The 18,898-nt window shown below is 52.1% G+C and overlaps 7 protein-coding genes and 1 non-coding gene across 8 annotated transcripts; 5 read left to right on the top strand and 3 right to left on the bottom strand.

Annotated features, from left to right (window-relative positions):
* Positions 1-1,334: 1,334 nt before the first annotated feature.
* Positions 1,335-2,275, bottom strand: B0T23DRAFT_219038 (uncharacterized protein). Its single transcript, XM_062833698.1, has 2 exons — positions 2,220-2,275; positions 1,335-1,960 (listed from the first exon to the last, which is right to left on the bottom strand). The coding sequence occupies exon 2, from the start codon at positions 1,773-1,775 to the stop codon at positions 1,464-1,466; it is 312 nt and encodes a 103-aa protein (XP_062690083.1). The 5' UTR covers positions 1,776-1,960; positions 2,220-2,275; the 3' UTR covers positions 1,335-1,463.
* Positions 2,276-4,478: 2,203 nt separating this feature from the next.
* B0T23DRAFT_218877 (uncharacterized protein) lies at positions 4,479-5,448 on the top strand. The gene is made up of 3 exons (XM_062833696.1): positions 4,479-4,708; positions 4,770-5,072; positions 5,148-5,448. Exons 1-3 carry the CDS (start codon positions 4,660-4,662, stop codon positions 5,309-5,311), a joined length of 516 nt encoding a protein of 171 aa, XP_062690082.1. The 5' UTR covers positions 4,479-4,659; the 3' UTR covers positions 5,312-5,448.
* Positions 5,449-5,958: 510 nt separating this feature from the next.
* Positions 5,959-6,985, bottom strand: B0T23DRAFT_431580 (Alpha/Beta hydrolase protein; the record flags this gene model as incomplete). The annotated part of the gene is made up of 2 exons (XM_062840330.1): positions 5,959-6,690; positions 6,770-6,985. The coding sequence occupies 2 exons, from the start codon at positions 6,983-6,985 to the stop codon at positions 5,959-5,961; spliced, it is 948 nt and encodes a 315-aa protein (XP_062690081.1).
* An 868-nt stretch (positions 6,986-7,853) lies between these two features.
* On the top strand, positions 7,854-9,975 carry B0T23DRAFT_422744 (uncharacterized protein). Its single transcript, XM_062839808.1, has 3 exons — positions 7,854-8,429; positions 8,486-8,693; positions 8,751-9,975. The coding sequence occupies exons 1-3, from the start codon at positions 8,200-8,202 to the stop codon at positions 9,639-9,641; spliced, it is 1,329 nt and encodes a 442-aa protein (XP_062690080.1). The 5' UTR covers positions 7,854-8,199; the 3' UTR covers positions 9,642-9,975.
* A 51-nt stretch (positions 9,976-10,026) lies between these two features.
* Positions 10,027-10,127, top strand: B0T23DRAFT_t315. The gene has a single exon. It is a non-coding gene; the product is annotated as a tRNA-Leu (tRNA).
* Positions 10,128-11,598: 1,471 nt separating this feature from the next.
* B0T23DRAFT_218855 (Cupredoxin) lies at positions 11,599-12,610 on the top strand. The gene is made up of 2 exons (XM_062833695.1): positions 11,599-11,968; positions 12,075-12,610. Exons 1-2 carry the CDS (start codon positions 11,699-11,701, stop codon positions 12,468-12,470), a joined length of 666 nt encoding a protein of 221 aa, XP_062690079.1. The 5' UTR covers positions 11,599-11,698; the 3' UTR covers positions 12,471-12,610.
* A 1,454-nt stretch (positions 12,611-14,064) lies between these two features.
* On the top strand, positions 14,065-15,275 carry B0T23DRAFT_398618 (uncharacterized protein; the record flags this gene model as incomplete). The annotated part of the gene is made up of 2 exons (XM_062838374.1): positions 14,065-14,187; positions 14,247-15,275. 2 exons carry the CDS (start codon positions 14,065-14,067, stop codon positions 15,273-15,275), a joined length of 1,152 nt encoding a protein of 383 aa, XP_062690078.1.
* Positions 15,276-15,669: 394 nt separating this feature from the next.
* B0T23DRAFT_322528 (uncharacterized protein) lies at positions 15,670-17,373 on the bottom strand (the record flags this gene model as incomplete). Its single annotated transcript, XM_062835303.1, has 3 exons — positions 15,670-15,861; positions 15,926-17,114; positions 17,306-17,373. 3 exons carry the CDS (start codon positions 17,371-17,373, stop codon positions 15,670-15,672), a joined length of 1,449 nt encoding a protein of 482 aa, XP_062690077.1.
* Positions 17,374-18,898: the final 1,525 nt, after the last annotated feature.

The raw sequence follows: 18,898 nt of genomic DNA, 5'->3' as shown, positions 1-18,898 counted from the left end.
GCGGCGGGAATGGAGAGGTTGGATGTGCGACTTCCACTTGGTGGGGCCGGGTGTGGGCGCGCTTGTGCGACTGCGGGAGATTGGGCGTTGGTGACTCTCCTGCCGGCGCCGGCGCTTAGTGAGGGATGGGCTAGCACGGAGGCAGCTGGACCAGCCGATGTGCCAGTGGAAGTTGGGTCGGCGTTTCCGTCGCTATGCGCGGCATTGCTGTTAAGGTGAAGGGCCGCTTCAATTCGGCTGAGCCGTTGTTCGATCGAAGTGAGAGTACTCAAGAGTGTGGTGAGCTGTTGAGGCGTAAGATTCGGCATGATAAGCGGATGCGTGAGGTATCGCTTTGTGAGTGCAACCTGGAAGTCGCTCAGTAGGTCGCTAGATTGCCGAGCTATTCGTGCACTCGCTGTTATCGATCTGCGTGTATAGAAACACAGCCCGAGTCGATCGCAGGACCACTCAACCTTGTCTAGTGTACGGCAAAGCCTGCTGGTAACTTGGGGGGTGTTAGAAATGATGGATACAGCGTTCCTGATTGCTATCGCGTTTTATGGTTCTCCCAGGCTGTTGCAGATTCCAGGTCGAACATCGCCAGCCTATCTCTGGTTGACTGGGTGTTTGTGGCTTCACCCGTCACGTGGACTGCACGAATCTACCTACCTCCCGACTACGGTCGCGCTGCCGAAAGACATAGGTGATAACGCCCAACGACCGCTGGCCAAATTGGTAAGGGACACCAAGTACTGTACTGTGACTGATAAGGTATCGCAGTTTCATAGTTCCTTCCTATTCGCTAGTGGTCCGTACCGCACTGCTTGAAGGAAAAATAGCATACTTGATACTGCTTCTAGAACCCCTTGTTAGTAAAGTTGTTGAGGCGAAAAGAGAGTGGAATCAAGTTCTTCGTTGGCATGCCACCATAGGCTCAGACGAAGATAACCTATGCTGAGGTGGACATTGCTCCGCCATATTCAAGTCCAGTCTCCGTTGCATGATGCGGCTCAATGTGCGATATCTAGATCGTAAATCTCTTCCACGACAAACGAACCCAGCAAGCAAAGCAACGACAACCTCATGTGGTATATACATGGCCCAATGTCACACCACATAAAGTGCGTGTAACAGTGCAGTCTCGGACAAGAGCCTGACCTACGGGCTCTTCTTGACCATGATATGATCAAACCGTGATCATCATTAACTGTTATTGATACCATTAAGCCATCCAGTATCGGAACCTTCGTCTAGACCACGATTTGAAACATCTCCGCGTTCTGTACGTGCTGGGTGGAAAGGGGTTGCAACCACTTGCCCTACTGCAGGAATGCAAGCAATACACCGCCCAAAGGTTCCAGTCTTGTCCTTCCGTTTAGACTCCTGCTCTTGGAATCCCTATGTGATTTGTTCCATGACGGCACTAGCATACCGATCCTTTCCATACCGAAGAACAACACTCGCGGTATAGTGTTCCAGCTTCAGGGAGTTTTCGAACCAGAACCCAAGCGACTAAGAACCTTGTCCCAAGCTCTCTTGAGGCGACCAGAAGATTTCGATGACGAACGGCCGGATATCGACGTGAAGAGAGAAGTACCACGACTGCTTTCGCTGGCACCCGAGTGGTTGCGGCCACGGCCATTGCGCAACGAAAACATCTTGTTCGAGCTCGTGGTTGTAGCGCTGCTGGGTCTCTCGTCCGGGAAGGGGGTCGGGGAACGGTCAGCGAGCGGTTCGGACCGAGCTCTGGGACGAAGCTTAACGCCCTGCGCGAAAGCGATTTTCTGGGGCATCTTGGGCGGCTTGTTTTGGACACAGCTTGGCAGGATGCTGGTAGAAAGAGGTGGAGTCAAGGGTCGGAGAAGTTATTGGCGGATAAATTGAGACAGGAATCAAGAGACACGACCAGTCGTTGCTCCCTGTGGAAGGATTTTGGCGCTAATTTCGGATGGGAAGAACTGGGTTGGGGTTTAAGATACTGTAAATATTGTTGGCTTGTTGTTCTTCAAAGTCGGTAGTATGGTATCGCAGTGTACTTGTGACTCTGTTGATAGTCTGAAGTACCAACTCGAGACTTCTCCCTCGTCCTCTTGTCGAAGGACGTCGGCGGCAAGGCGTACTCCAGGTACTTGCGTTGCCCAGACTTGTTGAAGAAATCAAAAGGTGTTGGCTAGCGCGGGAAAACTTGAAGGAATGTAATCGCGCAATGGCAGAGCGGAGTGAAGGTAAAGACTGACTGGCGGGCTGGCTGGCCGGGTGCGCACCCAAGTGGGATGGGACCTTAGTGCGACGACGACGACGAAGGTTTAAGCAATTGGGAGGAAAAGACTGACTGTGTAGTATCGTGGTTTTGAGCCCTCAGGCATGAATACCCCACCGCTTCAGAGCTTGATTGCCGTCCCCAACCAAAGTCAACGCAGGGTCATCCCGTTGGCGTTCTCGAACTAACATTCACATCCAACAGTTCGGGTGAATGCGGGCGTGGGGTTGCCAGGTAAAGATCGATCCGTCTCGTGCAGATGTCCACTTAGGTTATCATACTATGCAGTACAGCATCGCGATAGGGCCTCCTATCGCGGGGATCTGCGTCGCAGCCGTGCATCCCATCTTCCGTACAACGGTGTGTACACTTAGCATTTCCAAAATCCACTTGAGGAAACGAGCAGACAGTTGGCCGATCAGCCACTTCAACAACGCGCATCCACTGATCTGAAACCCAGCGGTCGGACCCTGAAATGGAAAAATTCCCTCTACATCTGGTCCACTTTGACGGGAATTTCCTGGTGGTTTGTGATCCCCACGTGTTTCCCACCTTTCGATCCTTCCTCTCGACGATGAGTTTATAAAGTTCGTGTTTGGGGTCGGGGGCGGGAGGGCGGGAAGGGCACTGCAGTGACTCAGTTTAAGTCAACTTTGACGGTAAGCTTGACTAGCGGACAAGGTATATATTGATCCCGCATTCTCATGAGTTCGTTCCGCCTGGGTTGACTCTGCCTTGGCTTTTCTTTAGTCAATTCGGGAAATGTGGTCACCCGTCAGATCATGCCGAGCTCCCCATACAAACAGCCTTCACGACACGGATGCGTAGCCGGAAGCTACACAGTAGGTTCAAGATGACGCATTGCGATGTTATGGGCAATCATCTGCGAAGTAATAGTTCATCGGTTTGGACCGCGTGTTTTGTTCACCTCAGTTGTTGTGTTTGAGAACATGTCCGATGACAGAATTTCAAAGGAAAATCAATGTATAACACACCCCCTTACCGAGGGTTTGTCGCGAGCGCCGCACTCCGCAATAGCTCAGTCCAGGGCCAACCCAGGTAATCAGGCATATACACGATCCGCAAAGGCACCCTGGGAATCTCGACGCATCAGAAACGGATGAGTATGCGCGATATAGGTATACTTCCAGAAGACACACCCGAGCGACGTGATACTGCGGATTGGCATCAAGGCTGGGTGGCCTCTAAAGTAACACAACAACGTGGTTCTCGTAATGATGTTTCAACCCAAAGTTCAATTCCTCTCTTTCGGCAATAGTATGCGGTTAGTCGCTCTGAATCGAACGTTCAACGGCATATTCTTCGCCGTCTTTTCGCATAATTGCATTTCCGCAACAAGACTGGACGTTGCGAAATACATAGTGACGTAAAAGACGCTAGAGAGGGAAAAGGGATATCCAAGCTTTGTAAATGTGGATACTGCTGCCGATAAGAAAGCGATAAGGCTTAGAGATGAGCTGAAATTAGATCTTACCCCACTGGGCTGACGGAGATTGGGCTTTGCATGACCCACCAATGCCACCAATGCAGTGCAACCCACCCGACCGATCAGCATCATCCAGGTCACCCACGGACGTTTGCCAGCACAGCGCGGAGCCCTGAACGTTGCAGTTGCACTGCCGTACCTGCCGTCCTGCCGGTGTTTCCAGGTTTGACTTTTTGACTTTTGACGACCCTTGTAATACGAAGGGAACCGAATCCCTTTTTGGGGCGAGCCCGGGGACCTGGTCCGGGAAAAGAAAGAAGAATAAACGGGCAGACTTCGCCCCTGGAGGACTGGTACCTGGATGTACCAACTCGCCGGTACGTACGCTCACTGCCTGTCCTCCAGCATGGCGATGACCCAGCTTCACGTAAGCTGTCTTCCTACCCCATGGAGGAAACCCAAAGGAGGGTCCAGAGAATGGCCTAAAAGATCACGAAGGAGTATCGAAAAAGGAACCCAGATGGAGTCGCGGACAGGCTGGACAACACGCCCACCGGAGCTCCAGCAAATAGCGAGACGCGCGCTGGTGTTCCATGTCAAATCGTAGAAACTCAGCCACGACGCTGTCCTCCAAGGATTATTACGACCAGGATCCTCGCGAACTGATGAGGATCCCCCAGTTGATGATCAGCCGGTAAAAACTGACGTTTCTTGGAAAGTTGGAATCTGCATGGGCCGATTCAGCTAGTGCTGACCGATGGGGCTGTTGCCTCGACCGAAAGTTTAAAATGAAGGTCTGACATCCACCAGATTTCTCCGTTGCTTTTATGTCCATTTTGTTTTTGTGTAAATAACAGCCCTTCATCGCCCATCTTGCCCAGTCTTCCAACACATATTTAATCTTCCTAATACCAACCTTCATCCAATACCTCATAACCAACCTAAAATCAACCCACCCTAAACCGCCAACATGAAGTTCATGATTGCCACCGTTGCTGCCTTTGCGGCCACCGCTGCTGGTAAGAATTCCGATACCAAGCTACACACCCAAGACACTCGCTAACCGCACCATAACTACAGCTCTCAAGCTCACCGCGCCCGAGGAGAACGCAAAGTGGGATCTGTCCCAGACCAACACCATCAAGTGGGACCACGTCGACTCCGATCCCGAGACCTTTCAGCTTGTCCTCGTCAACCACCAAACTGGCGGCGAGGTAGACATGACCATTGCGGACAAGGTCAAGACATCGGACGGCGAGTACAAGCTCACCAACTTCGTCGCCGCCCCCGGCTCCACCTACAGCATCAAGGCCTTCGGCACTGAGAAGACCAACAACGGCCAGCTTGCTGAGTCTCAGACGTTCAGTGTTACCAAGTCTGGAGGTGAGAAGATGTCCTTTCCTTCTGCCTTGCCACATACATGTAGTCAAGTAACTAACTAATCTCCAACCCACTCAGTTTCCACAACCACTACTGCCACCACCGTCAAGCCCACTTCCTCAGGCACCCCTGCCACCTCTTCCAGCGCCACCCCCAGCCAGACCTCTAACGCTGCCACCGCCCTTGGCGTCACCTTTGGCGTTGCTGGTCCTCTTGCCGCCGTCTTCGCCATGCTTTTTTAAAAGTTTGACAAGGCCTAAGGGAGGTGGATACCATACTGCACTACTGCATGCATATATAAATAAGCGCGCTGTTTAGGATTTTGATACCACGCATGACGACAGGGGGAATGGGACATAATATCGTACGAGTACGTAACGACAATTGGGAAAAGACACTGAAGGCTTAATGGACATTAAATACCCATAATTGACCACGGTTTTGACCAAGTTGATGCATGGGTTCAACGTCGGAAGGACGGATAAGTATACCTACTGTGTAGAGTGAAATGTGGTTCAAAAATAGATAGTCGCCGCCGCCATGGAACTTCGTCCTACAATCTTCACGCTACAATGTAGCAACATTGCAGCAGAAACTCGACGGAAAGCCCGCAGCTTGCGCCCGGAATCAAGTATCACGAATACGATGCAACACCACACACCGTCAAGACTCTTCGCAGAATGCTTCGCCGCACGTCTTGAGGTGACTGTTGAGTCTAATAAGCTTTTTCCTTTGCTTTTACGCTGAGTGCCATACAAGCATTTCGTTCACGATGTAGCGAGAAACTCTTCAGCTCACAACTATTCATTCTATACCAGTTATCCAATATCGTCAACTATCACACACAAGACTCCCATCGACCCCCTCTCAACCTCCCCCGTCCCCTCCATTACAAGCCAAACCACTTCAAATCCTCCTCAGGGTGCACCGGGACCGTATGTCCCACTCCCTTGGCCGAGTAACCAACCAACTTGCTTCCATCTCCATACACAATCTTGGTATACCCAGTGCCCGGCGCATTGGCCTGAGTCTTGCTAAACGGAACATCCAATACCGTCGACCACTGCTTCAACTGCTCATTCAAGTTCGGGTAGTTGACAAAGAAATCCGCCTCACCATGCCACGTCTGCACCTTGGGATACGAGCCTTCCGTGTATCCCTCGGGTTTGCCGTAAATGCTCTTGAGGACGGCAGCCCACTCCTCTCCGGACTTGATCTTCTTGCCCTGACCACAAGTCGGGTCCGAGGTCTGCGGGCTGGCTCCCGGGGAACCAGCCAGACAGCCGGCGGGGATTCCCGAGTAGCATGACACGGCTGAGAAGATGTCGGGGTAGGCAGCGGCCATGACGTTGGACATCATGCAGCCGGAGGAGGAGCCGGTGACGAAGACCTTCGCAGGGTCGGCGTCAAACTCGGAGATGGCCCAGCGCACCATGTTGGCTAGCGAGGTGGTGTCGCCGCCGGCGTCGCGGGTCAGGGATTTCTTGGAGGCCACGTCCCAGCAGTGGTTGTCGTGCGGGGTGGAGGGGTAGAGGACCACGAAGGAGCGGCGCTCGTCGGCGTGGGGGTTGTAGTTAGACAAGTAGGAGTAAATAGGGCCGGTGCCGCCGCACAAGTGGAGCTGTTGCAAAGGTTAGTATTCTACATCTTCACGAGGTTGGGGGGGGGGGGGGGGGGGGGGGGCAAGGGGCGGGTCTTACGGCGAGGATCACAGCGGGCTTGGGGGCGAGGTTCTTGGGGACGTAGATATGGAGATCCAGGCCGGTTGGGTTTACGCCGAAGTCGGTGACTGGCGTCAAAACGCCCGTGGGAATTTGAACTGACGGCGAACTGCTCGGGGCTTGACCACAGTCTGCGAGTACAGTGGTGCTTCCTAGGCCCAGGGCCAGGTACGTCAAGAGGGAAATTCGGACCATGGTAACGAGAGTGGACGATGTTGGAGAACCGGGTTTGATAAAGAGTGAATAGGTTGTGAGTTGATAGTGGTGTAGCACTTGCTGGAAAAAATCATGCTGAAGACGATGTCGGAAGCACCTTCTTAAACCATTTCTTAGAACTAGTGAATACGGACGGATGATGACCGTGATGACTTCACACGGCGAGTCCTGTAATTTCCTGCTTGCTTCAAACCGATCTACTGTTGTGGTTCCCATATAGACCTGAGCGGGCAGGTCATGATACTACCTCAATGCACTGTTGAAACACCGCCCAGTCGGTTAAACGACTGGTGCGTAGCAATGGAACACTCGTCGCTTTAGCCCCTTTTCCACGAGTTATATCGATACCGGCAGCTGTAAACACTGCATCGGGCACGCCGTAAACATCGGGTATACCGTCAGCATCACCGTGCGGCAACCAAATCTCCGAGTCCGAAAATGGCTTAACATCCGGCCGGTGAGCCCTTCCACCGGATACGAACCGAACCAACGCATGGCATAAAATTGGGATCCGCGAGGTACGACCCAGTGCTACCTATCTACCCCAACTTTAATAGACTCCTTATCGATTCCGGTGGGCGCTGTGAGGTTGGATGAGAGTTCTGGATCGTGCAGCGGGAAGGGTAACCGGAACAGCAATGATGGGAATTTGGAGAATGGAAATGGAAAAGGATTCGCGACAGAGGTCGGATTGTGGAGGCCCAAGGGGGAATTGGAGGCACAGCGGGAGCGGGGCCGGATTAGCGCCCACGGCCACGGCCCAGTGTTATCTTATCAGGCGTTTAGGTGCACGGTTCACCCAAAATTGTTACCAGCTCCAACTAGACCAGTGCTCACTGTGAACAGCGGCGCGCGCTGCAAGCAACCCCTCGCAATTGGCGTCGCGAAACTTGCAACTCGGTTCCCATTTTCGTTCTGCTCGACATCTTTCACCATCTGCGCCCCAACCTCGAAACGAAGGCGGATCCTCGAGAGACCTTCTGGGATTACACTGACAGCAAACGAAGTTTCACTTGCCGTTGAATCCCACATTCAAGCGCCGAACCTCGACTGCCGATCTCTAAACCCATCCATTTCGCGACGTCAGAAGGATTCCCGATTTCCGACAAGGGCTGCGCTCGCAACGCATGACGACGGGCTCTATGCCCACTCCTCTCAACCGATTCTAGCCAAGTGATTTGCCAACTTCCCCAATGGCACCGAGCATACCAACTGAGCCGGCCTCGAAACGCAACGGCGTCAATGACCATGAAGTGGTCCCGATAGGGCCTTCCCCAGGGCTTTCGTCCAACCCGCCACGCTACATCTCGGAACAGACGCTGCAGCAGATGCTCAAAAGCATTGGCTATGATGAGGCAAGAGAGGATGCATACAGACTCAAAGGCGTCCAGCTCATTGATAGCGTTCGACAAAGCATAAGCCTGTGCGGACCCATCGCTTCCAAGCTTTACCTACGCATCTTGCTGACGAGCGCCACAGGCCGGTCAAGACTTTCGATACAGCAGCGACCTACTACCACAGGTTCAGAATACGGTTTCCGAGCGCCGAGTACAACTACGAAGATGTAGCTCTTGCGTCGTTGTTTGTTGCATGCAAGGTGGAGGATACGATCAAGAAGTCCAAGGATGTCCTATGTGCTGCGCACAATATCAGGCAGCCCCACGATCAAAGGACTCCGGATGACAAGGTTCGTCAATTATCTCGTTGGCATTCTATGGTGTACCTGCTAATATTGACCGAGCAGATGTTCGATGGTCCATCCAAATTCACAGTGGGCCTCGAGCGTCATATTCTGGAGACCATTGGTTTCGACTTCCAGGCTCAGTATCCCCAGAAGTTGCTGATCAAATTACTTCGGAAGATGTTCGCAAAGGGCGAGAAAGGGGACACTCCCGAGGTCAAGAAGTTCATCAGCGATGCATACGACATGTCCATCGATCTTTACAAGACGTTTGCGCCCTTGAAGCAACCCAGCTTTCCGCTTGTGATGGCAATCCTTGAACTAACAGTCCTCCTTACGGGAATGGGTGGAGATCATATCCCACAGTTCTATTCCGACCGGTATCCGGCTAGGAAAGGCTGTGTTCTCGAGGTCATGTTGGATCTGATGGATCTCTACACACAATTTCCAAAGTCCACCAAAGTCGGCAGCAGATACGATCTTAACAAGTTGATGGACGTTAAAATTGACATCAACAAGATGCTATCAGGGAATCGGTACCACCGCCACTTTGCATGGTGCGACAAGTGTGCCCAAGACAGCTCGGATGCCCTTTCCGTCACGCCGGGTTCTGTGATCTCGCCTGCGACTAACAGCTCGCTACCTGGAAATATCACTGTCAAGAGGAACGGCAAGTCGTCTGAAGGAACCTTGCGATTTGTCTTCGACCATGAAGACGCCCGCTTCGAGCGGGAAACAGTGGCGGAATATTTCGATGATGTCTACGAGGAAATCGAAGAGGAGGTGGAGGAAAGAATCCCCGATGAACCACGGCACTCGAGCCGAAGTGCTCATCACTCGCATTCGTCACATCGAAATCACACCGACCATGGCTGGAGTCCTTATTCGCGAAGTCGGCATGGCGGCCACAACAGTGACCGACACAAAGGGCGTAAAAGTCACGGTTACTATTGATCACTGTCGTCTCTGTTATTCTCCTTGTGGACTATGGGGCATATGGATGTGCACGGTGTTTACGAGGTTTGTCTTTTACGTTGGTTACCCTAAAGTTCAGCGGCTAAGGAGTTTACGGCTACTTGATGATACCCAATCTATAGCACATCTGGAATGGAAAATGAAAGTTGATTGGACGCGTTCACGTCCATGGAAGACGTGCTTTCGATCACGACAGTTGGACCCCAAAGCCTCAATGCTGTGAACCAATTGACTCTGCGAGGGTCTGCCGAAATGTCACCATGCTTGAACTATCTTCTCACCTTTTGATCCGAAGACCATGAGCCAAGGCAGCCAGGCGACTAGATGATGCCAAGCTAAACACAGGTTTATAACAATCTCACTAGGCAAGGTGGCCGAGTGGTTAAGGCGTTGTGTTTAGGTTATCAAATGATTAACTTGAAACCGCAATGGGAAACCTCGCGAGTTCGAATCTCGTCCTTGTCAACGCAAAACATCTTTTTTGGTCGTTTTTGATTCCCATCGTTGTTCAAAACAACTTTCTCTGAGCGAACACTTTGCAGAGTGACAGTTCCTAAGGTATTTTTCTGCCACAGTTCCCAGTCTTTTTGCTCAATTAGTCGTAAATATCCTCGGCCTCTAACGATGGCCGGGAATGGCCACGGTCGCTCCGTTCGCCGCTAGAAAGCAAGTCTTAACCGCGCTGCGGCTGATGTCCGACTACCAAAATAGGTCTTGGGCATAATTGGGCACATCCCTTCTGGCAGAGATGAGCCGCGGCGGGCGCTTTGTTTTGGCTCTCGAGACAATTCGCAAGCGCGGGGCAACGATACACACAATTGCTGTCCTCATAGAGGCCCAAAACAATCATCACATTCTTATGGCGGGATGTTTTCTGGCCTTTTGTTCGACCGCGGAAAGCATTGGCAGGACACTCAATCCAGTCCAAACAATGATTGTTAAGTTCAACCCATGTGTTCTGTCATCTGTTCGCAAAAGGATTTATGTGATCGGTACAACGTACTGCTTTGACGTTGTTTCGTCCAAGCGTCTGGCTTGGTTGTTTTCATCTCGCATCTTGATTGACCCCTTGGGGATGCGTTGAGGTGTGATAAGCCAAACCAAATTCGGGTTAAGTGCTAGCATGCTAACATAGTCACACTCAAAGCTACACTATATCTGTTAGTATCAGGGGTATCGAAAGCAATGCTACCTCGATTGGTGTGAAGCGTCTCAGGTTCCAGACCCCTGGACCCCTGATTGCCTCAGAACTGTCAGAATGCTTGGCGTCCCCGAGATCCGAAACCTCCTGCCCCCAGCTTCGCTTCCAGATTCTGGAGATATCATCCAACGTCATTGGCTCATTCAGACTCATATAAGACGCTTCTACGACTTGCGCCATGGGCACCCCATCAACCAGTGTCACAAAGCCCTGCCATAACCGCAGCGGGTAAGGAGCCTTCCGAGCTTCCCACAGGGCCACGACCGAGCCAGCCAGCCATTGAAGAGGTCACCGTTACCGCTGGTCGCTGTCCGGTGCAACCGCCGGTCGCCTCAGCGCTCGGGCTTTGTCTGGGCTGAGGCCGCGTCCCCTTGTCCTTCTTATGTGCCTGTGTGCTAAGATAGCAACACTTTGTAAACACCAAGGATTTTTCCCTTCCCAGCCACTCACGAGACCTCCCCAAGTCTCAAGCCTCAGGAACAGTTGAGGGATCCTTGAAACATCTTGAAGGATCCTCCATGACCACGACGGGGAGAAATGCTGATGTGAGCTAAGCGCTGCAATGACCATGGCGGATGATGCTGTGAGGACGACAGCATATATATAAGGAGACCAACACACGTCCCTTCATCCATTCACCATCATAATCAACTCAAACCAGCTCAAATACACTCAAAACCATACGTCCCTGGAGGATCTTCATTTTCAAAACACACCCGTTTAATTCTTTTCCCATTCGATTCCTGAAACCAGCTCATTTCCGCTCAGTACCCTAATCCATACCAACCAACTGACCATCTATCAACCAATTACAAAACCAAAATCAACAAACAAAATGCCTTCCCTCAGCAACATCCTCCTTGCCGCCACCCTGGCTTTCTCCTCCGCCTGCTCTGCCAAGACCATCCCCGTCAAGGTTGGCGAGTCCGGCCTGACCTTTGAGCCGGCGAACATCAAGGCCGATGTCGGCGACATTCTCGAGTTCTGGTTCTACGCCCACAACCACAGCGTCGTGACCTCCACCGCGGCCAAGCCCTGCGAGCCCAAGACCGACAATGGGTTTTACTCTGGTTTCTTCCCCGTTGCTCAGACCGGTGTTGCTTCTGTACGTTCTTCCTTCCTTACATCATCATCCTCGCATCTTTTCAAGACCAGTTTTTTTCTTTTTTCTTTTTTTTTTTTTTTCCCCTGACACTAACGGGATATCATAGGACAACGTCTTCCGCGTAACCGTCAACTCGACCACCCCTCTGTGGTTCTACTGCTCCCAGGGCAAGCACTGCCAAGCTGGCATGGTCGGCGCCGTCAACGCCAAGAGCACCGACGACTTTGACAAGTTCAAGACGGCGGCCAAGGCGGCGGCGAGCAACGTGACGCCTGCTGGTGGTGTCTTTGGTGGTTCCGTTGCCAAGGCCTCCTCGTCTGATGGTTCTTCTTCCAGTGGCGGCAGCAGCAGCACTACCCTCGTTCCTGTCCACAGCGGCAGTGCCTCTGCCTCGGGTGCTTGGTCGTCTGCTACCTCTTCTACCATGCCCACTAGCGGTGCTGGAGCTGTTGGTGTCTCTTTCAGTGTGTTGGCTGCGGCGCTTGGATTTGCTCTTGCCTAAGCCGGTTAAATCTTGGTCATGGTTTATGGTATCTTCTGAGCTGATGATGGAGGGGAATGGGAAAAATGAACAAAACGGCAATCTGAAGCTCTCCCTGGTGGAGACCGGATGTATGTTAATAATGTGTTATTTGAACTGGTTTTGAGCATTGGCTTGAGTGTGCATCTGTCCGGCGGTCGTTGAATTGTTGTGCATCTTTTCAGTTGTATACCCCAGGATCATATGCTTCTTGATGACATGAACGCACCTTCATATGGAGAGGAAGCAAAAGCAAAGATGAATGCGTACCGAAACTCAATTACTTGACCGTACCCGAACGCCGTTACTCTTTTTCACCCTGAAAGGGTTGGATAAACGAGAATATATACCAATCAAGCCACTCTACCAGGCGTTGAGCTCAAAAAATACGGGAAAGACTTCGGGTCAGCTTCTATGATAACAGGCGCATTAACCTATGTGGATTTCATGGTATCAGGGAATACCTCTACCGACCTGTCGAAACTAAGGAATCACGAATTGGTTTCCACTCAAGGCCTGACCTGATTTTATGTTTTGTTTCAAGGCGCGAGAAGAAAAATGCATAACCTATCACCTAACAAATGGTAAGCTGGGCAAACCTAAATATCGCCATATTGAAACTCTTGACACCTGAGGTGGAGAAACTGGGATCGGTAGCCAAGCGGATCATCCTGATAGAACTTGAACTGGGGAGGTGATCTTGTATAATCCAATGCTGGTTTGTTTATTAGCTTGGTGCTCCTCGTATAGTTACTGGGCGAGATCTATCCAGAATGGGCCCAAACCTCACTAAGCCAAATTGAATGGCTGAGTACGGGTTACAAAGACGTTGATACAACTTGTTGCGACATATCATATCAGAAATATCGTATTCAACGTCAGATCACGCTTTGAGCATGAAACGAAGCGATTTAGTTAGGTAGGTATGAAAACGCCCGAGGAAGTTGACCCGAGGTCTTGAGCTAACGACAAACCAGTATTGAACTGTAGCTCTGGAGCTGGAGTGCCCCACAAAACAAGCGTTCACTAGGCGCGCAACGTGGACCTGTTGGAGCGATGTTGAAGTGTCTCTCCAGGGGAGGGTTGTTGTCGGTTGTTGTTCAATGGCTCTTATTATAGAGGCGCATTGCCTTCCCCTCTCACGCGACATATCCACATGCACCGCATCCGCGCCACGGCCAAGAGTCTTTCTTCCCAACGGTGAGCATCTTTAGCATCCTTCGAGAATCGCAGACCGCCTAAAGATAGCTCTCCACTGAGGAGTCTCAAGATTTGCTTGAGCCTCAAGCGGATCCCACTGTACGTTTTGAGAGGCTGGTGATGCTCTTGGCGCACTTATCTGCTGTCCGTATTCCGCAAATACCAACATGACACGGTACCATCCAGCTCCACCCTAGGTCCAAGGTTGACGTTCGTCTCAAGAACTGGAGATTGGTCCTGTTGGGTATAACCTCCCATATGTCCTCTCGTCTTTTTGCGCAAGGTGAGAAGTAATTGCTTGCGCTTAGTGCTTGTCTTCCTTTGTCACTCTCAGGATAATTTTCGCAGATTGTTGGTGGAAAATTGTCGTGCAGAAATGACGCGGAACCTCTTTTGGACGCTGGCTCCCGGCTTGCTGTCATTTCTTGCGTTCGTCCTCATTAGTACGGCCCTATTCGGTCAGCATAGCACGTGGCTGGATGGCGTCTACTTTCTGGAAGTAAGTGTTGATGCATCATCCGTTGGGGAAATCCACGACAACTGACCGCTATATTCCAGGTCGATGTGTCGTCGATGTCAATTCCCCCGAAGCTTGGGGAGTCGAGTATTCTGAATGACACCTTGATGGTCTCCAGCACAGATCATACTGGACCGAACTCCACCGCTCAATCACTTGGCGTCGCCAGCAGATACACCGTTGGCTTACTCACAGCTTGTGGGCGCGGCAACGGGACTACCTCGTGCATGAGCTCTTACGTTGGCTACTTTTTCGACATTCCGAAAGTCCTCCATTTCTCGGCCACTTCGTTGCAGGGAAAAGTGGACGGCACCTTTTTGAAAGCCACGGAGTCCTACAAGACAGCTAGCGCCTTCATGTCCAGCGGTCTTATCGCTTCTAACATATTCAACTTCTTGGTGTCCATTGTGGGATGCTTTTCGCCGAGAGGAGCGGGCGTCATGAGCGTTATTTCGACGTGCTTTGTAATCTGCGCGACCATCTCGGCGATTGTCGTCTTCAACCAGTTTCATAACGCGATCATGGCCACTTATTCAAGATCTATTGGCTTGACAAGCAACCTGGGCATGTCCGCTATTGTTATTGCTTGTGTGGGTGCCTTCATTTCGCTATTGGCGAGCATTTTGTATGTCGGCCGTTCGCTCATGGAGGATCCGACCCGCCAGCGGCGTCGCAGGAGGAACCGACCTGTTGCTCGTCCTACCAAGGAGAAGTCAATGCCTTTGATGGATGGCGGCAATAGCTACAATATCGAAGGCATCGAGGTCTATCACGGTGCAAGTGATGGTGCCGGGCAACCTCAGCAGAAGAACGGCCTCTTCGGGTTCGTGGCCGGCAAGCATAACTATGTCCAGGTCGAAAAGCAACATCCCCAAGGTGTAGACGACATTGCGAACCAGCCGGTGTCTGCCCTTGGCTCACCAGATTCGAAACCCCGGCTTGACGAGGACTGGGCGGCTCCGGATGAGTACACTCAAAAGAGGAAGCCGGCCCCCAGCCCTCCTGGCAACAGGCAAACGAGGGATCCAATTGCTAGCTATGAGCCATATACCAGCACAACGCAACTGTAACGGGGGATTTTCACTGGCCTTTTTTGTTTGTTTTTCTTTCTCGGAGACAGGGGGGCATTTCAGCCACGATGTGGTGTTTTTGACGGTTCGGCATGGAGTTTTTGGATGAGGTCGCATGGGCGTGCGGGTGTGGATGCGCCTCCTGGTTAGTGACCATCAGTTGGAGGACACTGTACGTTTTCGGTGAGCCTTGGTTAAGATTTGGTCGTCGCGTATTATGTGCGGTTTCGTGTGTAAAAAGACATGTGATCCGGAATACTGCATCTACTGAACTGTGACTTGCTGCTTCAATTACCAGGGTATCAATTTTATAATCTTCTGTCTTGTGGCTGGACCCCGTCCGCTGTTTTGCATCCTTGATGGCACAGCGATGTGACGTATGAAATACGCCAATTCAAAGCTTAAAGTCGGCATTGGTCTTTTCCCACCCAAAGGATGTCGGTTCCAAGGCAGCCACCTTCTCTGTCAGTTGGACCTTTAAGGTTCGGGACCTCTCCGTGCAAAGCTCGTACATGGTCGTCAGGTTGAAGAGAAGGGTATGTGAGGTCCTACCGGAGTCCACCAAACCCTCAAGCAGATCTTTGCCCTACATCGCCATGTTCAGCTTAGCAACTTGATAGGTAGTCCAGGTTCGAACAGCAGGGACTTACCTCTTGCAACCTTCCAACGTAAAGCAGACAAACTCCCCTGTTTACACCAATCATCTCGTCATCTGAAACCTTGCTCAACTCTTCCCACTGATTCAATGCTTCGGAGTACTTTCCATCGGCCATGTCGCACAAGGCATGCAGAATCCTCTCCGTCATGTTATCGGAAGGGCCTTCGCTGCCTTCCGCGGGCTTCACGCACCCCCTCGCGGCGTCAACATCTCCCAGATGTAACCACAACAGAGCTCTCGCCATCTGCATTTTACCACTCCCGTTATCACTTTCTTTCAGCGAGGCCAAGTGTTCAACTGCCCCCTTAAGGTCATCCATTTCGACCAGTACGCCGGCGACCCTAACGCCCAGATCGTTGAGCCTTTCTCTCCACAGTTGCTTTTCCGAGTTGTCGTGCTTGGCTGCCGCCTCGGCCAAGCGCAAGCGTGCCTCCCTGGCCAGGTCGTAGTAGCTCATGACTGCACGCCGCTGGTCGGCGAAGCTAATAGCTTGCAACCGGACCGCCAAGATACGTAGCTCCCAAGGGATCAAGTTGTGGCCAGTCTCATCAACGTAAAAGGTAGCATTCAGATCCTCTAGAGCTTTGACCTCTTGAGTGGCGAGAGCAGTGGCGTCAATGAGGGTTAGGCAGGCCAAGCGGACATAAAACAGAGAAAGAATAAGGGCATGGTCGGCCAGGTCCGGAGCAGGAGCACCATTGGCTCCAGTGAGTGCTTGGGCGGCAGCAACAGCGGCAGCCCGGAAGTGGCCTCCGGCAAGGAGATCGGGGATGGGTGTAGAGGCTGAAGGTTGTTTCGCAGACTGGCGAAAAGGGGGCGGAACGTTGAGGGGAGCCAGTTCATGGTAGATGTCAGGACGGAGGAGGTGGGAGAAGTCGGGGGGAGGGCGTGGAGCGCCGCGTCCAGAGGCAGCGCCACTACCGGGGCCCGAAGAGAAAGACATGCGGGGACTCGGGCCGGCTGGGGACAGGGACAAGGGTGGCGGTTGACGGCGGGAGTGGGGCGGAGCGGGAGAGTGGGCTGCTGGGGAACGGGGGAGAAGCGGGGAGCCGGAGACCGGAGCCCTGGCTTGGTGTCCGTGTCCGCCGGGAATCATCTGATGCTGTTGCTCCGCGTGTGACGATGATGTTTGTTGATCGGTCTGTTGTTGAGGGGGCAGGAGATGAGATGCCAGAGGGGTGCTGCGCCGCAGTCAGTCGACGTTCAGAGCACTGGATGGTATGGACTCACTCGCCAACGTCAAGGGGTCCCTTGGTGGATGAGCGTGGGCGGGTGGCTAAGACGAGAGATGGCTTAGCTACTTGTCAGATCTGACGTTTGACGATCGAAGGTCTGAGCCATCGGCCCACCAGCTGAGATACGTACACACTACCTACCTTTGACAGCAGACCGCGTCCTTTGATGCCCTTTTGGATGCTGTGATGATGACTCTTGATCCATGATTGAGAACAGGCTCCAACGAAATGATCAAGCAGAACAAAAGTGAGTGGCACCAGTGAATAGTGATTGTGCAATGCTTGGTCAATCGGCTGCTTGTTGTCAGATTGCTTTGAAATGGCAGCGGCAGTGTGACGGTGGTGGAGAGAGATTAATGTCGTGGTCGAGCCAGACGGGATTCGCAAAAGTTGTTGGAGCGCAGTAGGGATTAGCTAGGTAGCTACCTCTACACTACACTACACCCGGTACCTTGAAGCGATGCGACGGATGATTCCGGGCCAATAGGTACCTACCGCGAGCGGGGAGCGGGGAGGTGATTCGTATTGGGAGGGTCGCTAACGGAGTTAACAGAACTAATGGTTAACGCCCCTGTATCCGCCGTCTCCTGTTAATCCACCTAACGCCCCCTTCTTTTCATAGGGCGTGCCCCTGCGCCTGGGGCGGTCGGGTACGGACACCTATCGCTAAGGAGTGGCCGGGGCCCACTGATGGGCGACACGCAGGGGTCAGGGCAGGAACCGCCTCCGCTCCGCTCTCGCGGGAGTTTCCTTTTTCAGTGAGTGGGCACAACCTCACCATTACACCTCTACAGGCATTTACTTTGTTAGCGTGGCTCTCTTGCAAGTGGCGATAACTTTATTTTTCCTACAGAAGATTATTGGTATGCCCGCGACCAACTAGCAAAATTCTGTAAGGTGGAGGTACCGCGCTAACAAAGTAAATGCCGGCAGAGGTGTACAGGAGAAAAACCATTTCACACGACAGAGACATCATGTCGCCGTTCATCATTCACTTCAATGCTCCCCAAGCGCCACGTCCCCAATAATTGTTGCGATGTAACCTCATTTCACCTCCGCGAATTCAAAGCATGAAATAGCATGAGACCTCCTTCTATTCAAGCTCTTCCCTCGCGCCGCCAACTTGTCTTGTCTTGTGACAACGACAGCCGACTACAGTCGACCCAAGGATCGTCAAGCTCATCAGTGACGACGGGAGCACCCGGCCCCGGGCACGGATTTGTTCTGGAGTTCACTTCCAGGCCCGACTGGAGTTTCATCGACATACCGAGACACAACAATAATTGCTACATCAGACGCAAGCGGCTCGGAGTCGGTTTACCTATCCTTGTACTCTGCCATTACAACTCCTCACCGCAGAGGTTGAACTACGTCGCCGTCCTCGCACGGCTATCTTCAACGTCTTGACTGTCATCGCAGAGTGTTGCGGTGAACCATTGGCGATATTCTGAGGAGACATGCATGTGTTCTTTTTATTCCGGTTCCTCGGTTGCTTTGCCCGGCTCAGGAACAGCTTATCCGTCCTCATAGCTCACATAGGCTAGTGCTTATGATCCCTTTCTCCTCGTTGTTGTCGGAGTCCCCTGTTGGCGGACAATTGGTTATTTAATGTAGCGTCATGTACCATCCTGGTGTTAATTTATGTCTGTCTAGATCTTATTTCCCTTTCGATGGTTCGTTGCATCTTTCAACCTCTATCCCATGTGAATGCATCGGCCAATCTCACCCCA

This window comes from Neurospora hispaniola (assembly GCF_033458365.1).
Source record: "Neurospora hispaniola strain FGSC 10403 chromosome Unknown B0T23scaffold_7, whole genome shotgun sequence".
Lineage (NCBI taxonomy): Eukaryota > Fungi > Ascomycota > Sordariomycetes > Sordariales > Sordariaceae > Neurospora > Neurospora hispaniola.
Note: the sequence above shows the minus strand (reverse complement) of the source record. Positions and strands in the feature narration are given on the sequence as shown.